The sequence below is a fragment of the Piliocolobus tephrosceles genome, chromosome 5 (assembly GCF_002776525.5).
Source record: "Piliocolobus tephrosceles isolate RC106 chromosome 5, ASM277652v3, whole genome shotgun sequence".
NCBI classification, from domain to species: Eukaryota; Metazoa; Chordata; class Mammalia; order Primates; family Cercopithecidae; genus Piliocolobus; species Piliocolobus tephrosceles.
The window spans coordinates 122,948,557-122,967,579 of NC_045438.1; the positions used below are offsets into that span (position 1 = coordinate 122,948,557).

The following is a 19,023-nucleotide window of genomic DNA, read 5'->3' on the forward strand; positions in this document are numbered from 1 at the left end:
CTTCCATCTCAAGGAATTACCGAAGGGATATACAGAACTATCTTCTTCCATCTCAAGGAATTAACGAAGGGATATACAGAACTATCTTCTTCCATCTCAAGGAATTACCGAAGGGATATACAGAACTATCTTCTTCCATCTCAAGGAATTACCGGAGGAATATACAGAACTATCTTCCCAAGGAACTTCAATCACTGCTCTAGGCTTTTCACCAAATTTCATGATATTTCCCAGACCTGGTGACATGGGTACAGACTTCTGCAGCAGCCCACTCAGGTCTCCAGGACCATTTGAGATTAGAACCTGCAATGTCTCATCTGCTATCGTGTGACTCTTTCCCTCAGAGGATATTTATTGGTCAAAGTTTGACAGGCCCAGTATTTGATTCTTCCTTTCTTCATTAAAATCAAGATTTTGCCATAATCTCCATGAATGAAAGGGGTAGAGGGTTTTGAGCAAGCAAACAAATAAATCACAAGTGCTTTGGGGAGAAAAGCATAATAAGCATTGTCTAGTACCCACCCTCTGCCATTGCCTTTGTATATCCTTGCAATCCCATCACAGTCTAGACAATTACTAAGGAATATACTGCATTTTCCCAGCCCTGCTTAGTCTATTCTCCCAAACTGGAAACACAAAGCAGATGATGAAGTAGTTCAAATGCCACACCAGGGAGAAGAAAGTATTGAGAAACTATGCCCAGCCTCCAGGCAGTTTTCAAACATTCCAGTAAGTGTTCAATTGATTTATGTTGGGTTGGTGTCGTTCCATTGTCTCGAAAAAAAGGCCTTCTATGAAAAGACAAAAAGTGGGTTATGAGAGGAGTGGCTAACAAGGCATATTTGGGAAAACCTGAACAAGAGTACAGCCCTCTTGGCTTTGCCTCCAGAAGGCAGTGTCCCCCTTGTGTCTACTGGAATGAACAGCAGGATCGAACTCCATTATCTCAGTGTGAGACTCTAAACCAGAGTCTGGAAAAACAGCTGCTGGGGATGGGGCTGATGACACAGGTGCAATGACTGATGCCCTGGTCAGCCATTTCCTCCATGTTTTTCCTTTGAGCTCAAGAAGAAAGTTTCTATGGTAGTGTTCTCTGATTAGAATGGACTATGAGATTCTGGGCAAAATGATTTTCAGTGATGATGGCTTCCCGCAGTTGTTCTTTTGGGTATTTTGTCTGCTTGTGTGTCTAAACAAATTATGTGACAGATAATTATTTGGGCAAGACTGTAAAAGCCTTCTCCCACGTTATCTTCCTTTGGGTGTTCATTCTTTGAGTCACAACCATGACAGCTTTCTGTGCAGCTGGGAGCTGCACATTTCTGGTGGAGCCCTTCCATTTGAGACAGTAGTGATTTTTAGAACAAGCTTCCCTAGAGTAAACCCAAATATTCTTCCCTGATACTCATCACTTCTCTGGGGGTGACATCAAAAAGGGCTGTTCTTTTCCCTCTGTCATGTCCCCCTGAAGGCCTTGTCCCCAACTCTTCTTGGGTTGGGTTAGCTATAGTTAATACTTCCACAAAATCTGATGCGTGTCTCTGTCCTGGAACTTCTAGATAGTTTTTATTTACCTAGGTAATAGCCTTTTCATCCTAAAAATGTAATATGTAGGTTGATGGGGAATATTAGCAAATTATAGATAACCAAAATTTTTTTACAAAAATGGCTAGTATTGGCCAGGCGTGGTGGCTTACATCTGTAATCCCAGCACTTTGGGAGGCCGAGGCAGGCCGATCGTGAGGTCAGGAGATCGAGACCATCCTGGTCAACATGGTGAAACTCTGTCTCTACTAAAACTACAAAAATTAGCTGGATGTGGTGGCTTGTGCCTGTAATCCCAGCTACTCGGGAGGCTGAGGCAGGAGAATCTTTTGAACCAGGGAGTCGGAGGTTGCAGTGAGCCCAGATCACACTACTGCACTCCAGCCTAGTGACAGAGTGAGACTCTGTCTGAAAAATAAATAAATAAATAAACAAACAAACAAATAAATTGGCTAGTATTATTGTACCTACTGCAACCTCTGCCTCCCGTGTTCAAGAGATTCTCCTGCCTCAGCCTCCCTAGTAGCTGGGACTACAGGCACATGCACCGTGCCCAGCTAATTCTTGTATTTTTAGTAGAAAGAGAGTTTCACCATGTTGGCCAGGGTGGTTTCGATCTCTTGACCTCATGATCTGTCCACCCCGGTCTCCCAAAGTGCTGGGGTTGCAGGCATGAGCCACCACGCCCAGCCTGTATTTCTGTATTTATGTATGTTTTTCAAAGCAAAGGATTAGCTAATGTTTATTGTTTGGTTAGGGTTTGCCTTTTCAGGCTATTTAGTACACTTCTACTGCATTGTGTTAATGGTTTCCAGGTATTCTGCAGTGTGTGGGGAGTGGGTAATGTGATGAGGGGGACAGGATTCTAGATGAGCTACTCCACTCTGAAGACCCTATGACTGTATCCACTGGCAAGCAGTTTGAATAAAGGCCCTTCTTTTACTCTTCCATGCCAGCCCTTGAGAGAGGCCTAACCAAGGCTCTAAAGAAATTGGATGACTACCTGAACACCCCTCTACCGGAGGAGATTGACGCCAACACTTGTGGGGAAGACAAGGGGTCCCGGCGCAAGTTCCTGGATGGGGATGAGCTGACCCTGGCTGACTGCAATCTGTTGCCCAAGCTCCATGTGGTCAAGGTAAGAGAGCTCTACCCACAGAGGCCTGCAAGATCCAGCTCCTTCTTAGGCCCAGGTCACCTGTGTGGATGAGTCAAGGACAGTACCACCTGTTGGTCAAGAGCCTGGAACCTGAAGTCAGGTAATGAGGACCCAAGGTCACCCTCTGCTGCTTGATGGCTGTGTGGCCTCTTTGATCTTCAGTTTTCATTTATAAAAATAGGCATATATTGCTTACATCAAGGATTGGTGGAAGAGTATATATAGCGTGAAAGTGCTTGGCATATTGTAGGGGTTTAATATGTGTAATAGTCGCAATCATCATTGTTGTATACAGTCATATCACTCCAAAGGCCTCTTCCTCATAGGATTTCCCTGGCCACACCCCTACAGCTCTATTAAATGTGCCCTCATATGCATTTTTAATTTGTGCCCAGACCCACCTTCTCACTTCCTCCAGCAGCTTCCTGAGGTGAGCCCACATCATTTTCCTCATCTATCAAATGAAGAGGTGGAGGTTGCAAGAGGTGATGTCACTTTCTTGCTATCATTGCACTTACTAACCATCTGCAACATGTAGTGTAATCCTCTCCTATACAACAAATCCTGGGAATCTAAGAGTTGGAAAGGACATTTAGAGGTCATCCAAAACAATCTCCCACTTCAACCTGTACCACTTTCTGCTGTTTCTTTGACAAGCTTCTGTGAAGCTGTGACTGCAGCTTCTGAGAATGAGGAGTCCTCTGCCTAACGAGCCAGCCCTACCATGTTAGATAGCTCTGATTATTAAATCATTGTGCTCTACAATGAGCCCAAGCATGCCTCCCTGCTATCCGTTTGTTCTCTAGAGCAACACAGAACAGCTCTGCTTGCCTTCACCTCATTTGAAGACAGTAGTTGTATCCCCCTAAGCTCTGTAAATGAGCACGTCTTCCCCCATCCTTTCCTGACCCTCATCAGCCTAGTATCAGATAGCCATACTGTGCTCTACTTTTACACACGCTTATTTCTCACTGTCTCAGCCAGACAGCAAGCTCTGTGAGGATAAGACCTTTTCAAAACGTGATGGTGGGCACATGGTGACCCTTTAATAAATACTCATTGATTGATCATGTGATCACCTGGTGTATGTCTTTATGATACCCAGTTTATTTCTATGCTTCACTGAGAAGACTCAGATTCGATCATTTGTCAGCTGGGTATATGCCTATTATTTTTCAGCTCAAGTCCTGAGACAGAAATGCTATCTCCTCTCCAACCAGAGCATGTACCAGCTTGAGCTGAAATAACTCAGTTGTGTGTACACTGGTGTTTCCATAGGCCTTAGTCAGAGCTGAAGACTGAGAGGGAATCATGCATAAAAATGGATTGGGCAAATACAACCTATTTAGACAAAAACATTTTGGATTTGGGGCCAAGCCAATAGTCACTTGTAGATCCACTCAATCTATGTCTCTTTGAAGTTATTAACTACTGCATGCCCCACCCATCATCCTTTATTCTTCTCCTCCTTAGGAACAAGTACCTTTGAAAGGGATGATATAATTCCAGCTCAGTCACACTGTGTCAGAGTGATACAACGCAAAGATCAAGAGACCCAAGTTCCAGTCCTGTATCTTGCTGCCAACAAGCAGCATGAGCTAGGGCACATCATCTAATCTTTTTGGAATTCATTTTTCTTGTGCCTAGGAGAACAGAAGTGAATAGTATTCCTTCTTGCTTTCTTTTCCCTTCTTCCTTCCCTCTTTCTTACCTTTTCTCTTGCTCAAACATGTATTCACTTCCACTAAAAAACCATTTGTTGAACAAGACAAACAAATGGATCTCCCAAGCCTTGGGCTTCATCCTGTGATTTCCTTAATTCCCACCAGTCTTAAATGACTCAGTGAAGCCCTGTCCTTGGAGAAAGTTCAGTGGGTGGTTCACCCAGAGAAGCTGGAGATCAAAAAGAAGATGGCCAATGAGAGAATAAAGGCCAACCCTTGGCCCCTATCTCTTTGGATTTCTGCTGATCCAGCTTATCAGATCCCAGAAATCTGGCAAACCTCTGAAGTGCACAAAGAGCAAAGGGGAAGCCAAGTCAGGCCTCCAGTTTGGCTTCAGATGCCAAAACTTAATCTAGGCTGTGGGAGCTAACTGTTTTCATATGAAAGAGCAAATTCAGAACATGAGCATGGAAGTCCCTGCGAACGTCAGAGCTCTGTGTGCATCCTCACCCCCTTGCTGCTTTCATGCTCACTCTCCTCTTGCCTGGCTCACTTTCAGGTTTTTCTCCATCCCTGGAAGTGGAGTTGCTCTGGCCCAGGCTCCCCATGAGAGTTTGGCTTGAACATTCATTGTCTGGCCCCCTCCTAGTTCTCATCTCCCAAAGTCAAGCCAATGTGTGAAGAAATGACCAGTTCAGCAGCCAAGGCCCAGGGTGCACAGGTCTTGGTTGGGAGGGGCATCTGCAGGCCTTTCCTTGCCCACTGGGATCCTTGCCTAGCATAGTGACGATGTTCAGTCCCGGAGACAAACAGGAAGGGGAACATCAATATCAATATAAATACATATTTATAAATTGCATTTCTGCTGTATTGAAGCTAATATTCTGCCCTTTAAAATCCTGAAAATATAATTTCAGTGTGAAATGACTTGAGGTTACTCTATGAAGCAGTGTGTCATTGTGAAAAATAGTTTTGGATCCCTTTACCTTATTGTAGACATTTTTCATCCACTCTGGCAAATTCCAGCCAGTTCCCTTGGTCAGGCCACCACTCCCGCATGAATTTGCTCTTAGCCAAGACAGTCTCTTCTCAAAGGAACTTGGCCCAACCCAAGGGATCACCATCTTTCACTGAACAAAAAAACTGGGGAGATATCTTGGTGGCATCTCTCACTGTGAGAGCTTTATCAAAGGACTCGGACTTCATCACCCTTGCTTGTAGTTACCTAAGCCAGACAGAACAGTGTGGGGGTGGCTTCTTTGGTGCCCACACCATACCAGTTATTTTAACAGAGAGAATTTAAAGAAGTACTATGTACTAAAGAATTGGAAAGGCAAAATATACTAGGAGGTTCTACCTTCAAGAGGCAGCTACGACTCCTAGGGCAGGAGGAACAAAGGGAAGAGGTTGGAATTATTAAAACTTACAAACTTCGAGGCTCTGTAGATGAGGGACCCTGCAGAGCTGCATGTGGGTGAAAGTGCTGTTCAGCTGGTGCCAGGGTCCAAGCTCAGGTTGGCTGGGATCCAGCCTCTAAAGCAGAGTCTCTGCTGTGTGCTGGCCTCTCTGCATGGGTATGATGAAGCTGATCCTGTGAGTATTGACAAAAGAGCAAACTGGATTCAGCTGCTGCTCCCAGAAATAAATGGAGACTCTGACAGAAAGAGGAAGCTGAAAAGCAACAGCTTCTCCCTCCCATCTCCTCCTCCAACCTTGCTGGCTTTCTCCAGTAACTCCTCTTGGCAGAACCTAACAGGATTCACTGGCAAAGAAAAGATGTGATCTGCTCAGTCCCAGCCCCAGTATCACAAATAAAGCAAATAAAAGAGTAGGTTTGGAGATAAGCAACAATAGATTAATGACTGGCTCATGAGGGATTCTGAGTAGACCCATTGCTTTATCAGCTACGTAGGGCTGAGTAGCAAAGTAGAAAGAATTGTGGATTATAAAGCAAGGACTGTAATAAATATGAACGGTAACTCAATAGATATTGGTTAAATTAATTAATTTCTCATGTAACATTAAGCCACATAATCTCTTGTAGCTTCAGTTTGCTCATTGCTAGGGATCTTCAGTGCTTTCAAATTATTTTATTACACATGACACTAGAGGACCTTTTCTGATGTACAGATAACTTAAGATTGTAAAGACTAAATACAACCGTTTATTGAATCCCAACCTATTTAATCCCCCTTTGTCTTACTTTTCTCATCTGTAAATGGGAATATAATAGACTCTTCCTTATAGGATTATTTAGAGATTTAAGTACCTTGCAAAGTACTTAAAGCAGTCCTTGGAACAGAGCACACAGTGAATAAATGTTTGTTATTATCATTCCTCTGATCAACATCATTATTGAGACTATCAAGGAGTACAGAAGTGAAGAAGCTGCAATTGCTATCCTTACACTTCCCACAAGCTAGAGGAAAAAAAAGGGTACTGAAACAGTAATTATGATTCAGAATAGATTATAGCTCAGTGTTATAATATAAGTTCAACACTGGTCTAGAAGCATAGAGGGGAAAAAAATGTTCCCAAATGTCCGTGAACATGTCTGCAACAGTGAGCTTTTCATCCATCAAGTCATCATCATCCTTCACTTCAGCACAACTTTCTAGGAAACTCTGCATATTACCAGCATCGATATGAAGATAAAAGTCCAGAGTGGCTGATCTGGGGCTTCTCTGAGTGGGAGGATCCCATGGTCAATAGTCTAGGGCCCTCTTTGAAAAAGAAAGCAAGGTAGAGAGGTGGATGTACAGATACAAGAAATCCAGAGAACACCTGTGAGATACTTTACAAATGAACTTCACCAAGGCATATAGTCACCAAACTGTACAAGGTCTGTGCCAAAGAGAAAAGTCTTAAAGGCAGCTAGAGAAAAAGATAAGAACAGATACAAATGGAACCCCATCAGGCTAACAGCAGACTTCTTGGCAGAAATCTTGCAAGCCAGGAGAGATTGAGGGCCTATTTTCAGTATTTTTAAAGAAAGAACTTCCAACCAAGAGCTTCATATGCCACCAAACTAAGCTTTGTAAACAAAGGAGAAATAAAATCTTTTCCAGACAAGCAAGTGCTAAGGGAATTTATTACCATTAGACCATACTTACAAGAGATCTTTAAGGGACTTCTAAACGTGGAAACAAAAGAATGATACCTGCTACCACAAAAACACACTTGTATATAGCCCACAGACCATGTAAAGCAACCACACAATAGAAACTACAAAGCAACCAGTTAACAACTTCATGAAAAGATCAATACCTCACATATCAATATTAACCTTGAATGTAAATGATCGAAGTGCCCCACTTGAAAGGCATAGAGTGGCAATTTGGATAAAAAGTAAGAGCCACTCATCTGCTGTCTTCAAGAGACCCATCTCATATGTAACAACATCCATAGGCTCAAAGTAAAGGGCTGAAGAAAGATTTTTACACAAATGGAACACAAAAAAGAACAGGGGTCACTATTCTTATATCAGGTAAAACATACCATAAACCAACAATAGTGCAAAAAAAAAAAAAAAAAGAACAAAGAAGGGCATTACATAATAATAAAGGGGTGACTACAACAAGAAGACTTAACCATTCTAAATATATACACACCCAACATTGGAGCACCCAGGTTCACAAAGCAAGCACTTCTAGACCTATGAAAAGACTTAGACAGCAACAACACACAATAATAATGGGGGACTTCAACAACTCACTAACAACATTAGATCATTGAGGCAGAAAACGAACAAATATATTCTGGACTTAAATTTAACACTTGACCAATTGGACATAATAGACATATACTAAATACTCCACCCATTGACCACAGAATATACATTCCTCTCATCTGCACACAGAACATACTCCAAGATCAACCACATGCTCAACCATAAAGCAAATCTCAATAAATTCAAAAAAATAGAAATTATACCAATCATACCCTTGGACCACAGTGGAACAAAAACGGAAATCAACACCAAGAAGATGTCTCAAAACCACACAAATACATGAAATTAAACAACTCACTCCTGAATTATTTTTGGGTAAACAAAAAAATTACAGCAAAAGTGAAAACATTCTTTGAAATAAATGAAAACAAAGACACAACATACCAAAATCTCTGGGATGTAGCAAAAGCAATATTACAAGGAAAGTTTGTAGCACCAAATGCCTACCTCAAAAAGTTAGAAAGATCTCAAATTAACAGTGTAACATCACACCTAGAGGAACTAGAAAAACAAGAACAAACTAATCTCAAAGCTAGTAGAATAAAAGAAATAACTAAAATCAGAGCAGAACTGAATGAAATTGAGACCCCAAAATTCTTACAAAGAATCAATGAAACCAAAAGTGGGTTTTTTTGAAAGGATAAACAAGATCAATAAACCACCAGCTAGATTAACCAAAAAAAGAGAGAAAATCCAAATAAGCACAATCAGAAAGGACAAAGAAGACACTACAACTGATCTCACAGAAATACAGAAGATCCTTAAAGACTATTATGAACACCTCTATGCACACAAAGCAGAAAATCTAGAGGAAATGGATAAATTCCTAGAAATACACTTTTCATTTGCCTTGAAAACTGGAACAAGACAAGGATGCCCACTCACCATTCCTACTCAACATCATATGGAAGTCCAGATCTATAGGGCAAGAGAAAGAAAGAAAAGGCATACAAGTAAGAAAAGAAGGAGTTAAATTCTGTATTTACTGATGATATGATTCTATTTCTTGAAAACCCTACAGACTTCACCAAAAGGCTCCTGGAATTGATCAACAACTTCAGGAAAGGTGAAGTATACAAAGTCAATATTCCAAGATTGAGTTTGGGAGAAATTGAAACCATGAACAGACTAATTGAGTTATGAAATTAAATCAGTAATTTTCAAAAAACTACCAACCAATAAAAGCCCCAGACTAGATGGATTCACAGCTGAATTCTACCTGACATACAAAGAAGAACCAGTACCAGTCGTACTTAAACCATTCCAAAATACCAAGGAAGAAGGACTCCTTCCTAACTCATTCTATGAAGCTAGCACCACCCTGATACCAAAACCTGACAAAGACACAATGATAAAAGAAAACCTCAAGCCAATATCCCTGATGAACATAGACACAAAAAATTCACAACAAAATGCTAGCAAACCAAATCCAGCAGCACATCAAATAGTTAATTTGCATTGATCAAATAGGTTTCTTCTTAGGATGCATGGTTGGTTCAACACACACAAATCAATAAATTTTATTCACCACATAAACAGAATTAAAAAAAAAAAACTAATGATCATCTCAATAGACACAGAAAAAGCTTTTGATAAAATTCAACATCGCTTCGTCACAAAAACTTTCAAGAAATTAGGCATTAAAGGAACACTCCTCAAAATAATAAGAGCCATCCATCTATGACAAATCTGCAGCCAACATCTTATTGAATGGGCAAAAACTGAGCTCATTCCCCTTGAAAACTGGAACAAGACAAGGATGCCCACTCTCACCACTCCTATTCAACATAGTAGTGGAAGTCCTTGCCAGAGCAATCAGGCAAGAGAAAGAAATAAAAGACATGCAAATAGGAAAAGAAGTCAAATTATCTCTCTTTACTGATGATATGATTCTATTCCTCAAAAACCCTAAAGACTTCACCAGAAGGCTTCTGGAACTGGTAAACAACTTCAGTAAAGTCTCAGTATAAAAGGTCAATGTGACTGGGCACAGTGGCTCATGCCTGTAATCCCAGCACTTTGGGAGGCTGAGGCAGGTGGATCACCTGAGGCTGGGAGTTCAAGACCAGCCTGACCAACATGGAGAAACCCTGTCTCTACTAAAAATACAAAATTAGCCAGGCATGGTGGTCCATGCCTGTAATCCCAGCTACTCAGGAGGCTGAGGTAGGAGAATCACTTGAACCCAGGAGGCGGAGGTTGCAGTGAGCCAAGATTGCACCATTGTACGCCAGCTTGGGCAATAAGAGCAAAACTCCATCTCAAAAAACAACAACAACAACAACAACAACAAAAAAGATCAATGTGCACAAATCAGCAGCAGCATTTCTGTATGCCAACAACATTAAAGTTGAGAGCCAAATCAAGAACATAATCCCATTTATAAATAGCTGCAAAATTACAATACAATACAATATAGTACAATACCTCGGACTACATCTAACCAGGGAGTTAAAAAAATCTCTACAAGGAGAGCTATAAAACACTACTGAAGGAAATCACAGCTGACACAAACAAATGGAGAAACATTCCATGCTCATAAATTGGTAGAATTAGCATTAGTAAAATGGCCATACTGTCCAAAGCAATGTGCAGATTCAATGCCGTTCCTATCAAGCTACTGATGTCATTTTTCACATAACTAGAAAAAAACTATTCTAAAAATTCATGTGGAACCAAAAATGAGCCTGAATCGCCAAAGCAATCCTAAGCAAAAAAAAAAAAAAAACAAAGCTGGAGGTGTCACATTACCTGACTTCAAACTGCACTATAAGGCTACAGTAACCAAAACAACATGGTACTGGTACGAAAACAGACACATAGATGAATGGAACAGAACAGAGAACCCAGAAATAAAGCCACACACCTACAGCCATCTCATCTTCAACAAAATTGACAAAAATAAGCAATGGGGAAAGGACTTCCTATTCAATAAATGGTTTTGGAATAGCTGACTAACCATATGCAGAAGAATGAAACTGGACCCCTACTTTTCATCATATATAAAAAGTAACTCAATATGGATTAAAGATTTACCTAAGCAAGAATCCTAGAAGAAAACCAAGAAACATTCTGTACATCAGTTTTGGGAAGTAATTTATGATGAAGTTATCAAAAGCAATTGCAACAAAAATAAAAATTAACAAGTAGGACCTACTTATACTAAAGAGCTTCTGCACATAGAAACTATGAACAGAGTTAACAGTTAACTCACAGAATGGGAGGAGATATTTGCAACCTATGCATCTGACAAAGGTCTAATATCCAGAATCTATAAGGAACTTAAACAATTGAATAAGCAAAAACCAAATAATACCATTAAAAAATGGGCAAAAGACATGAACAGACACTTCTCAAAAACAGACATAATAAGTGGCCAACAAACATTTTTTAAAAAGCTCAGTATCACCAATCACTGGAGAAATGCAAATTAAAAGCACAATGAGACACACCCCTCACACCAGTCAGGATGGTTATTGTTAAAAAGTCAAAAAGCAAGAGATGTTGGTTAGTCTGTGGAGAAAAGGGAACACTTATACAGTGTTGGTGGGAATTTAAATTAGTTCAGTCACTGTGGAAAGCAGTTTGGAGATTTCTCAAAGAACTAAAAACAGAGCTATCATTCGACCCAGCAATCCCATTACTGGTTATATATCCAAAGGAAAATAAATTGTTTTACCAAAGAAACTCCCACATGCGTTCATATGTTTATCACATCACTCTTCACAATAGCAAAGACATGAAATCAACCTGGGTGCCCATCAACAGTGGGCTGAATAAACAAAACGTTGTACATATACATGGTGGAATACTACATAGCCATATAAAGAAACAAAGTTATGTCCTATGCAGCAACATGGATGCAGTTGGAGGCCATTATCCTAAGCAAACTAATGCAAGAACAGAAAACATGAAACTACATGTTCTTACTTATAAGTAAGAGATAAACAATAGGTACTCATGGACACAAAGATGGCAACAATAGACACTGGGGACTACTTGGCGGGTGGGATGGAGGGGGCAAGTGTAGAAAAACTATGCTCATTACTTGGGTGACAGGATCAATCATACCCCAAACCTCAGCATCATGCATTATACCCAAATAACAAGCCTGCGCATGTACCCCCTTGTATCCCCTAAAAAAAAAACAGGGAAGGAAGGAAGAGAAGGAGAGAGAGAGAAAGAGAGAGAAAGGGAGGGAGGGAGAAAGGGAGGAAAGAAGGAAGGAAGGAAGAAAGGAAGGAAGGAAGGAAGAAAGGAAGGAAGGGAGAAGGAAGGGAGGGAGGGAGAAAGGGAGGGAGGGAAGAGAGGGAGGGAGGGGAGCCAGAAGTGATACTACTCTCCTGTTACCCCTACCCTAGCCTAGCCTGGAAGAGCTAGAGGAGGACCAGTTAATGTGCAGGTCCTAGTGCACAGTGAAAACAGGGGAGCCCTGTTTAAAAATTATTAAGAATTTCCACATATTGACCCCAGAGCATTAAACCAAGAGCAGGGCTCTTCTGGGTGCAAGGTGAGACCACACAGGTCACAAGTCACAGGTCCATGAAGCTGCCACAGCTAGACAGACCTCATTAAAGAAACCATCCTGCTCCCCCCATTAAGAAAATGCATGCAAATGGGTACAAGCTAGGTCACAGTGAATTATAATAATACTTGAGGTTTATTGAGTATTTAGTATGTGCCAGACACTCCTCTAAGCATATGATGTGTATTAACTAATCTATTACTCCAAAGTAGGTTTTATTATTACATCCATTTTAGAGGTAAAGAAATTGGAGTTCAGAGAGGTTATGTAACCTGTCCAGTGTCACACAGCTGCTAAGTGGAGCCATAATTGCAAATCCAGTCATTTGGGATCCAGAGCCCATGCTTTTAATCACTATGCTCCTGTTTCTCTCAAAGCAAATACCATTTCTCCAGAACTCTCCAGTCCACATCCCCTCCGAGTGTGGCAAACCAGGGCGAGAACAGAAATCAGTATTTGCTTACTCTTATGCCATAGTCTAAACCTACATATACATTCCAATATATAATTTGCTTTTCATGTTTTTTTTTCCCCCTTCTACAAATGAGGACACCTGTGTGAAACAAAGTAAATAAGAGAAAATAGAAAAGAAAATTTGCTGGTAATTATATCAATCAGACGTAACCACTGGTAATATATAGTTATATAGACATCTAGCCATCATATATGTTTCTCCAAATGCATTATACTTGAACTTTAAGTGTAATAGTCTATCTTGAAGAGTTTTCCATATCACTAGATTTTCTCAGCAGCATCATTTTTAATGTCCCTCCACTATGCCATTTTATTTGTGTAAGATAACGTATGTATTCACATATTGTTGGACATTGGTGCTGTGCACCATTTTTGTTACTCAAAATAGTTCTGGGATCATAATTGTATAGCTAAATCTTTGTATCCATCCATGATTATTTCTTGAGAAAAAAATCCTAGAATTTGAAACACTAGATCAAAGGGCAAATTATATTTACTTAAGAAATTAAATTAAAACAAAACAAAAAGAAGACAGCACTGCCAACTTGCATTTCAAACATATCGCTGATGGCCCGTGGTGATGCGCAGAGGTTTCCTGCAGTGCACACACACTGGGACAGCCACTAACACTTTCTAATGATTTGTTTCATGCCTTCATACCATCACTGTCCTGCCATCTCTGTTTTAGATTGTGGCCAAGAAATACCGCAACTATGATATCCCGGCTGAGATGACAGGCCTGTGGCGGTACCTCAAGAATGCCTATGCCCGTGATGAGTTCACTAACACCTGTGCAGCTGACAGTGAGATCGAGTTGGCCTACGCTGACGTCGCCAAACGCCTCAGCCGATCCTGAGCACAGCCATTTTGTCCCATCCCCACCGCAGAAGGACGCCGCAGAACCACTCCCCTAAGACTCCAGCTTCATAGACTCCTCTTTCTCACTGCCTTGAGGCACACTTTTTGTAATCAAGCCTCATCCTTGCTGGTATTATGGGAACTCCAGCTTGCTCTCCTTCACGAAGGTCAGCACCATCCCTGGCCTCCTCACATAGGAATCTAGCAGAAATGATTGACACAGTCCACCTCTTGGCCTGTCAGCTTGATCTGGGCTCAGCATGTTTGGGGTCAGTCAGTGTTGGAGAGCCCACATATGGGATTGCTACTGGCTTCTGCTGCCAATATCAAAATACCTTCTCAGATGCTTTAGAAACATGCAACACCAGCTCCTTTTCTACCCTCCTCTCCGTCCATACCTACAAGGCCAAGGACAAATGCCATCTTCATCCTTCTTAGAAAGAGATCTATTACCCACAGAGAGAGTGAATGGAGGAGGACCGAGCTGGCTGTGGACTTGGGTGTCTGGTAAACACAGCTTCAGTCTCACTACTTCTGACACTCCGGTTATTGGGCACTAAGGGCCAGACTGGAAAGTCACTTGAGACACAGTCTCAGTTTGTTGCAGTGCCAGGAATGCTGTGCTGCTGCTGCGCACCTGGCCCATGCTGTCCCTGGCTTCTGTGCTGTCCAGGTCCTGCCAGAAAAGGAAATTGGCATGCAATTCTAAACTGCAGTGACTGGGATGGGAGGGGAGGGGAGCAGTGTTGATGCCAAAAGGCCCACGGGGTCTACCAGCCATGGGGTTTGCTTGCTTAGGAGTAGTTGTTTCAGTGGTGATTACAGGCCTGGGTTTGACTGTGCTTACCAGTGAGTGGTTTTTGAGCTATGAGAAAGTAGATGGGAGTGGGAGGAGGAGGGATGGGTGAAGACAAAAGAGTTCTTTATGACTCTTGATGTTCCCTGGTAAACTTTTAAAAAGGCCTTCTCTCATGATCTAAGTCTTGGACTGGTGGCATCATGTAACTGCTAACCGTACAGTAAAAACCCAAGAATGGGCCAAAAACGTCTTCCCGGTTTCTCCAAGCTGCTTCTGGAATGCAGGTCTGTTGGCTGGGTGCTCTCCAGCAGTTGCTCCTGCCTGATTCGGCTGTAGCCTATAATGGGTAAGAGCCACATTTAGGAGGTGGTCTGATCATGGAACACCTTAGGAAGAAAGTCCATGAGCCTTTCTGACTAGAAAATCATGTGGTTTGAACTTGAAGAAAAATATAGACCCATCTGGGTTAATTTTCCTACAATCAGACTTAACTGCCAGATGAAAAAAAAGGAAAAAATTTTAAGCTAATATTTCACTCTTCTGTCATTCTCCTTGAGTTTCATCTCCTAAAAAGCTTACCCAGCCTGAGCTTGGGGACCTGCACAGAGGAAACTAAGAAAAATGCTCTCATCAACTCCCTCTCCCAGTGAACGCCCAGTGAGAAAATCCATTTGCCACAGGCCCTTACCTTCAACAATCCCCCTTCTATGGTGTTCGCTGGGAAAGGGTGAGGCTCCCAAGTGCCGGAAAGCCCCTGGACTTGGCTCATTTCTCAGCAAGGGCAGGACAGCACGGGTCCTTTCCATAGAAACATCAACAGATTCTAACCCAAGCAATCCCTGGACCTACCTGCCTCCAGGGATCTCTGAGGAAAAAAGGTGACCCATTGATCAAATCAGAGGAGAGGAAGCAGGAGGCCTCCTAGAGCCCACTGAGGAAGAGGAACTTTCTCAGTAGGACACTTTATAAGCCTGAGAAAGCTTTGAAAAGACAGAATGAGTTGATTCATTTCCACCTCTAAAGGAACCTTTCCAGGTCCCCCTGGAAACTGTGCCCTGGAGATGTTTAACAAGGAGAACTGGTGAGGAAACAGTCCTTTTTTACTGTAGGGAAAAGCCCCAAACTAGCCTCCTGGGGAATGAGGGCTGGAATGATCCCGAAGGCCTTTTAATTAGTGTGAAATCCTGCTGTACTCAGAAATCCTTCCCCGAATTTACAGCACAGGCAAGATGACCTAAGAGGCAGTTTACTTCCCTGAGACCCACAGTTGGGCTGTTCTGGAAACACATCTGTGAATCATAGCCAATTGCCACAGAGAAAACAGAACCAAGCGTCCGGTGAGGCGACTCCACCCCAGAGAAGGCTGCAGAATTCCAAGGACTCAGATTGGATGTTCAGAATTCAGCAACTGGCAAGTCCTTAAGAACAAACAGGCCAAACCAAATCAATATTGCTGTTTCTAGATGTCCCTTCTTGTGGTTGAGTTAGTTTTACAGAGATAAATATATTAAGGCAAGGAGGTGGGGATGTTATATGATCAATTATAGCCATTTAAAAAGAGAGGGAGGAGTTATAGAAGGAAGGCACTTCTGGGTCCTTAATTCAGAAATATCTTCATATTTCAGCACTGGTTTGTCATATAACGAAAGTGACTGTGGACTAAGAGTTATGGTGTCTTATGACTAGATTTATTATGTTATATTAAAGTAACAATACTATTAACATTACCTTCCTTTTTTTTTTTTTCAAAAGAGATCTTTCTCCAAATGCTTCAGCCTGTCTAGGCTTCTTATCATATGTGCAGCACATCATGTCTCAGCAACAGTGTGGTGAGGTACTTAGGTGGCCCAAGAACAACTCAGGGAGCATGGGAGGGTCTGCATTTGGGACCCCACACTACACAGCTATAGGGTAGGAGGCTTCCTTGTCATTGGTCCTGAATGAATACGAATCGCTCAGAAAGCATTTTGGTGGCACAGAAAGGGGATGTATTTGTGTGGAGATCTTATTTTATTTTGTATTTAGTTATCTCCTTTGACTTGCACAGCACTATTGGGGGTGGGGGAAGCAGGTAGTGGGAGACGAAGAGAGAAGCAAGAGTTAGACTCAGAATGACTGAGTTGAATTCACCATCTATTCAGCACTGCCTGCTTCTGAGGTTGGCCCAGAGAGAAGGTATTGAGTAAGAGCTTAACAACTATAAAAAGTAAGCTGGATAAGTAAAATCATGATGGATCGAGAGCACAGCTTCTTCAGCTCCTGATAAAGAAAGTCAAATGCTTGATAAATTCAGTCACAGATGTGAGCATGGCTATATTCTTTTAAACAAGAGGTAGAGTGACCTAGCACTAAGCAAATGAGCGGAAATGTCGGAAACACAGTCCATCAGCTTATTGGCCACACGATCCCAAACTAGTTTTAGCTTGGGAAATGGGCCTGTCCTCAGCGTCACCTTCTTGTGCTGATGGGGCCAGCGAAGTCTTGATCTTATCAGAAAAAGGCCACACCAAGAGTGAGGTTTCCCGGGCTGCCTTTTCAGGCCCTCGTCAAATGAAACAACAGAAGCTCTTCACAGTTCTGTGACCCATGGTCACTCCACAGACAATACCAAGCATCTTGAATTGTCATAAGAAAGGTCATGCCTGAAATAGATCTTGACCATATGAGATTCCCAGAAATCAGCAAGGCCCGGACAAATAGAATTAAGAGGGAGGCAGAGGCAAGAATGTGCAGGTCGACCTTATAAAGAGTTTAGCATCACTGTGAGAGACTGTGTCTAAAATTAAACTGATCTAGAAGCAGCAGGTAGGTATTCGGTAAGTACTTCTGTGACTTGTCTCAATGCCCACTGGCCAGGGGTCATCTCAACTGCACAGTGAATCAAGATGCTGGTGTCATCCTCCTTGGAAAGAGGAAATGTTAATTCATGGTTAAAACTAAGTACAATGATTCCCAAGGGATCACTTTCTTATTTTTTTAAATGACATTAAGGAGAATCTTTAAAAAAGCATCAGAGGAAGACGTGTGCATGTGAAGCACCCTGATTCTGACGTTATGGGAACTTAAGTGAACAGGACCTGCTGCACACAGCCCCATTGTCTTCTATCCATTTCTCTTTATCATTCAAAGCAAGCAACATGTGCCCTCCTCGTGAACACACATTCTTCTCCTTTGTCAGTATGTGTCTCCCAGCTTAGTGTCAGGATACTTTCGATTCATAATTATGTATGATCCAATATGTACATAATTTCATTTAACGTTATTTAAAGAAATAGATCCAATTCCTCTCTTGCAACCAAAAATAAATAAAATACATTGCCTCAATATAAGGTTTGGGTTATTCTGTGTTTCTATAGAGGCAATCTGTTTTTGGTAAAATGTACTTTTAAGGATCCAGTCATCTAAAGTCTTTTATGTAGAGTTAGAGATTTCACAATATTGACTATACACATATTTAAAATATAAAATATCCAACTGATGTTTGAATTTGTCTTACTTTCCTGACCACCTCGTTGTTCCATTTTATAAGGTGGGGAATTAACTAGCTTAACAAAAGATGCTTAGCTTTTGTAAAAGAGCAAGTGTTTCCTTTTACAAAGACACTCCAAATGATAGTCACTTGATTTTCTCGAGACCTTTAACTGTGGTGATGAAATAACAGGACTTGCTTTCAAGCTTGAATAAATGTAAAATACCTTTTAAAGAAGATACAGCTGAGTGTTTTCCTCATGAATCTGAAGCAATTACAAATTTGTGTTCCAGTCTTGATTGGTATTGACTGATTCAAATAAAGTTGGTTTATTTTCACATATTACAAAAGCGGTCATCTAACTTCTTATTTGAGGTGGGGATTTCCTATGCTGTTTTAGATGACAAGTATGAAGTACCTTTTTTTCCACATCAAGGTTAATTTATTTTCCCATTATAAAGGAAAATGTTTACTCTTCTTTAAAAATCAAAAGCACGCCTGAATAATTTTTATATTTTAGTAGAGATGGGGTTTCACCATGTTACCCAGGCTGATCTCGAACTCCTGACCTCAAGTGATCCGACTGTAATCCCAGCTACTTTGGAGGCTGAGGCAGGAGAATTGCTTGAACCTCGGAGGTGGAGGTTGCAGTGAGCCAAGATCACACCACTGCACTCCAGCCTGAGTGACAGCAACAGAGCAAGACTCCCTCTCAAACAAAACAAAACAAAACAAAAAAATCAAAAGCAAATGGAAAGGAGTAAGAAGAAAAGGAAAAGCATAAAGTTTGTGAACCAGCC

General features: G+C 41.5%; 1 protein-coding gene across 4 annotated transcripts in view; it reads left to right on the top strand.

Annotated features, from left to right (window-relative positions):
• The window catches only part of CLIC5 (chloride intracellular channel 5), a 176,799-nt gene extending 158,226 nt beyond the window's left edge, over nt 1-18,573 (top strand). For all 4 annotated transcript variants that reach the window (XM_023212951.2, XM_031935633.1, XM_031935634.1 and 1 more), the window contains 2 exons: nt 2,502-2,683; nt 13,786-18,573. In XM_023212951.2, coding sequence (XP_023068719.2) covers nt 2,502-2,683; nt 13,786-13,953 — 350 coding nt within the window. In that variant the 3' untranslated portion in view covers nt 13,954-18,573. The remainder of the gene's footprint in view (nt 1-2,501; nt 2,684-13,785) is intronic.
• The last annotated feature ends 450 nt before the right edge of the window (nt 18,574-19,023 follow it).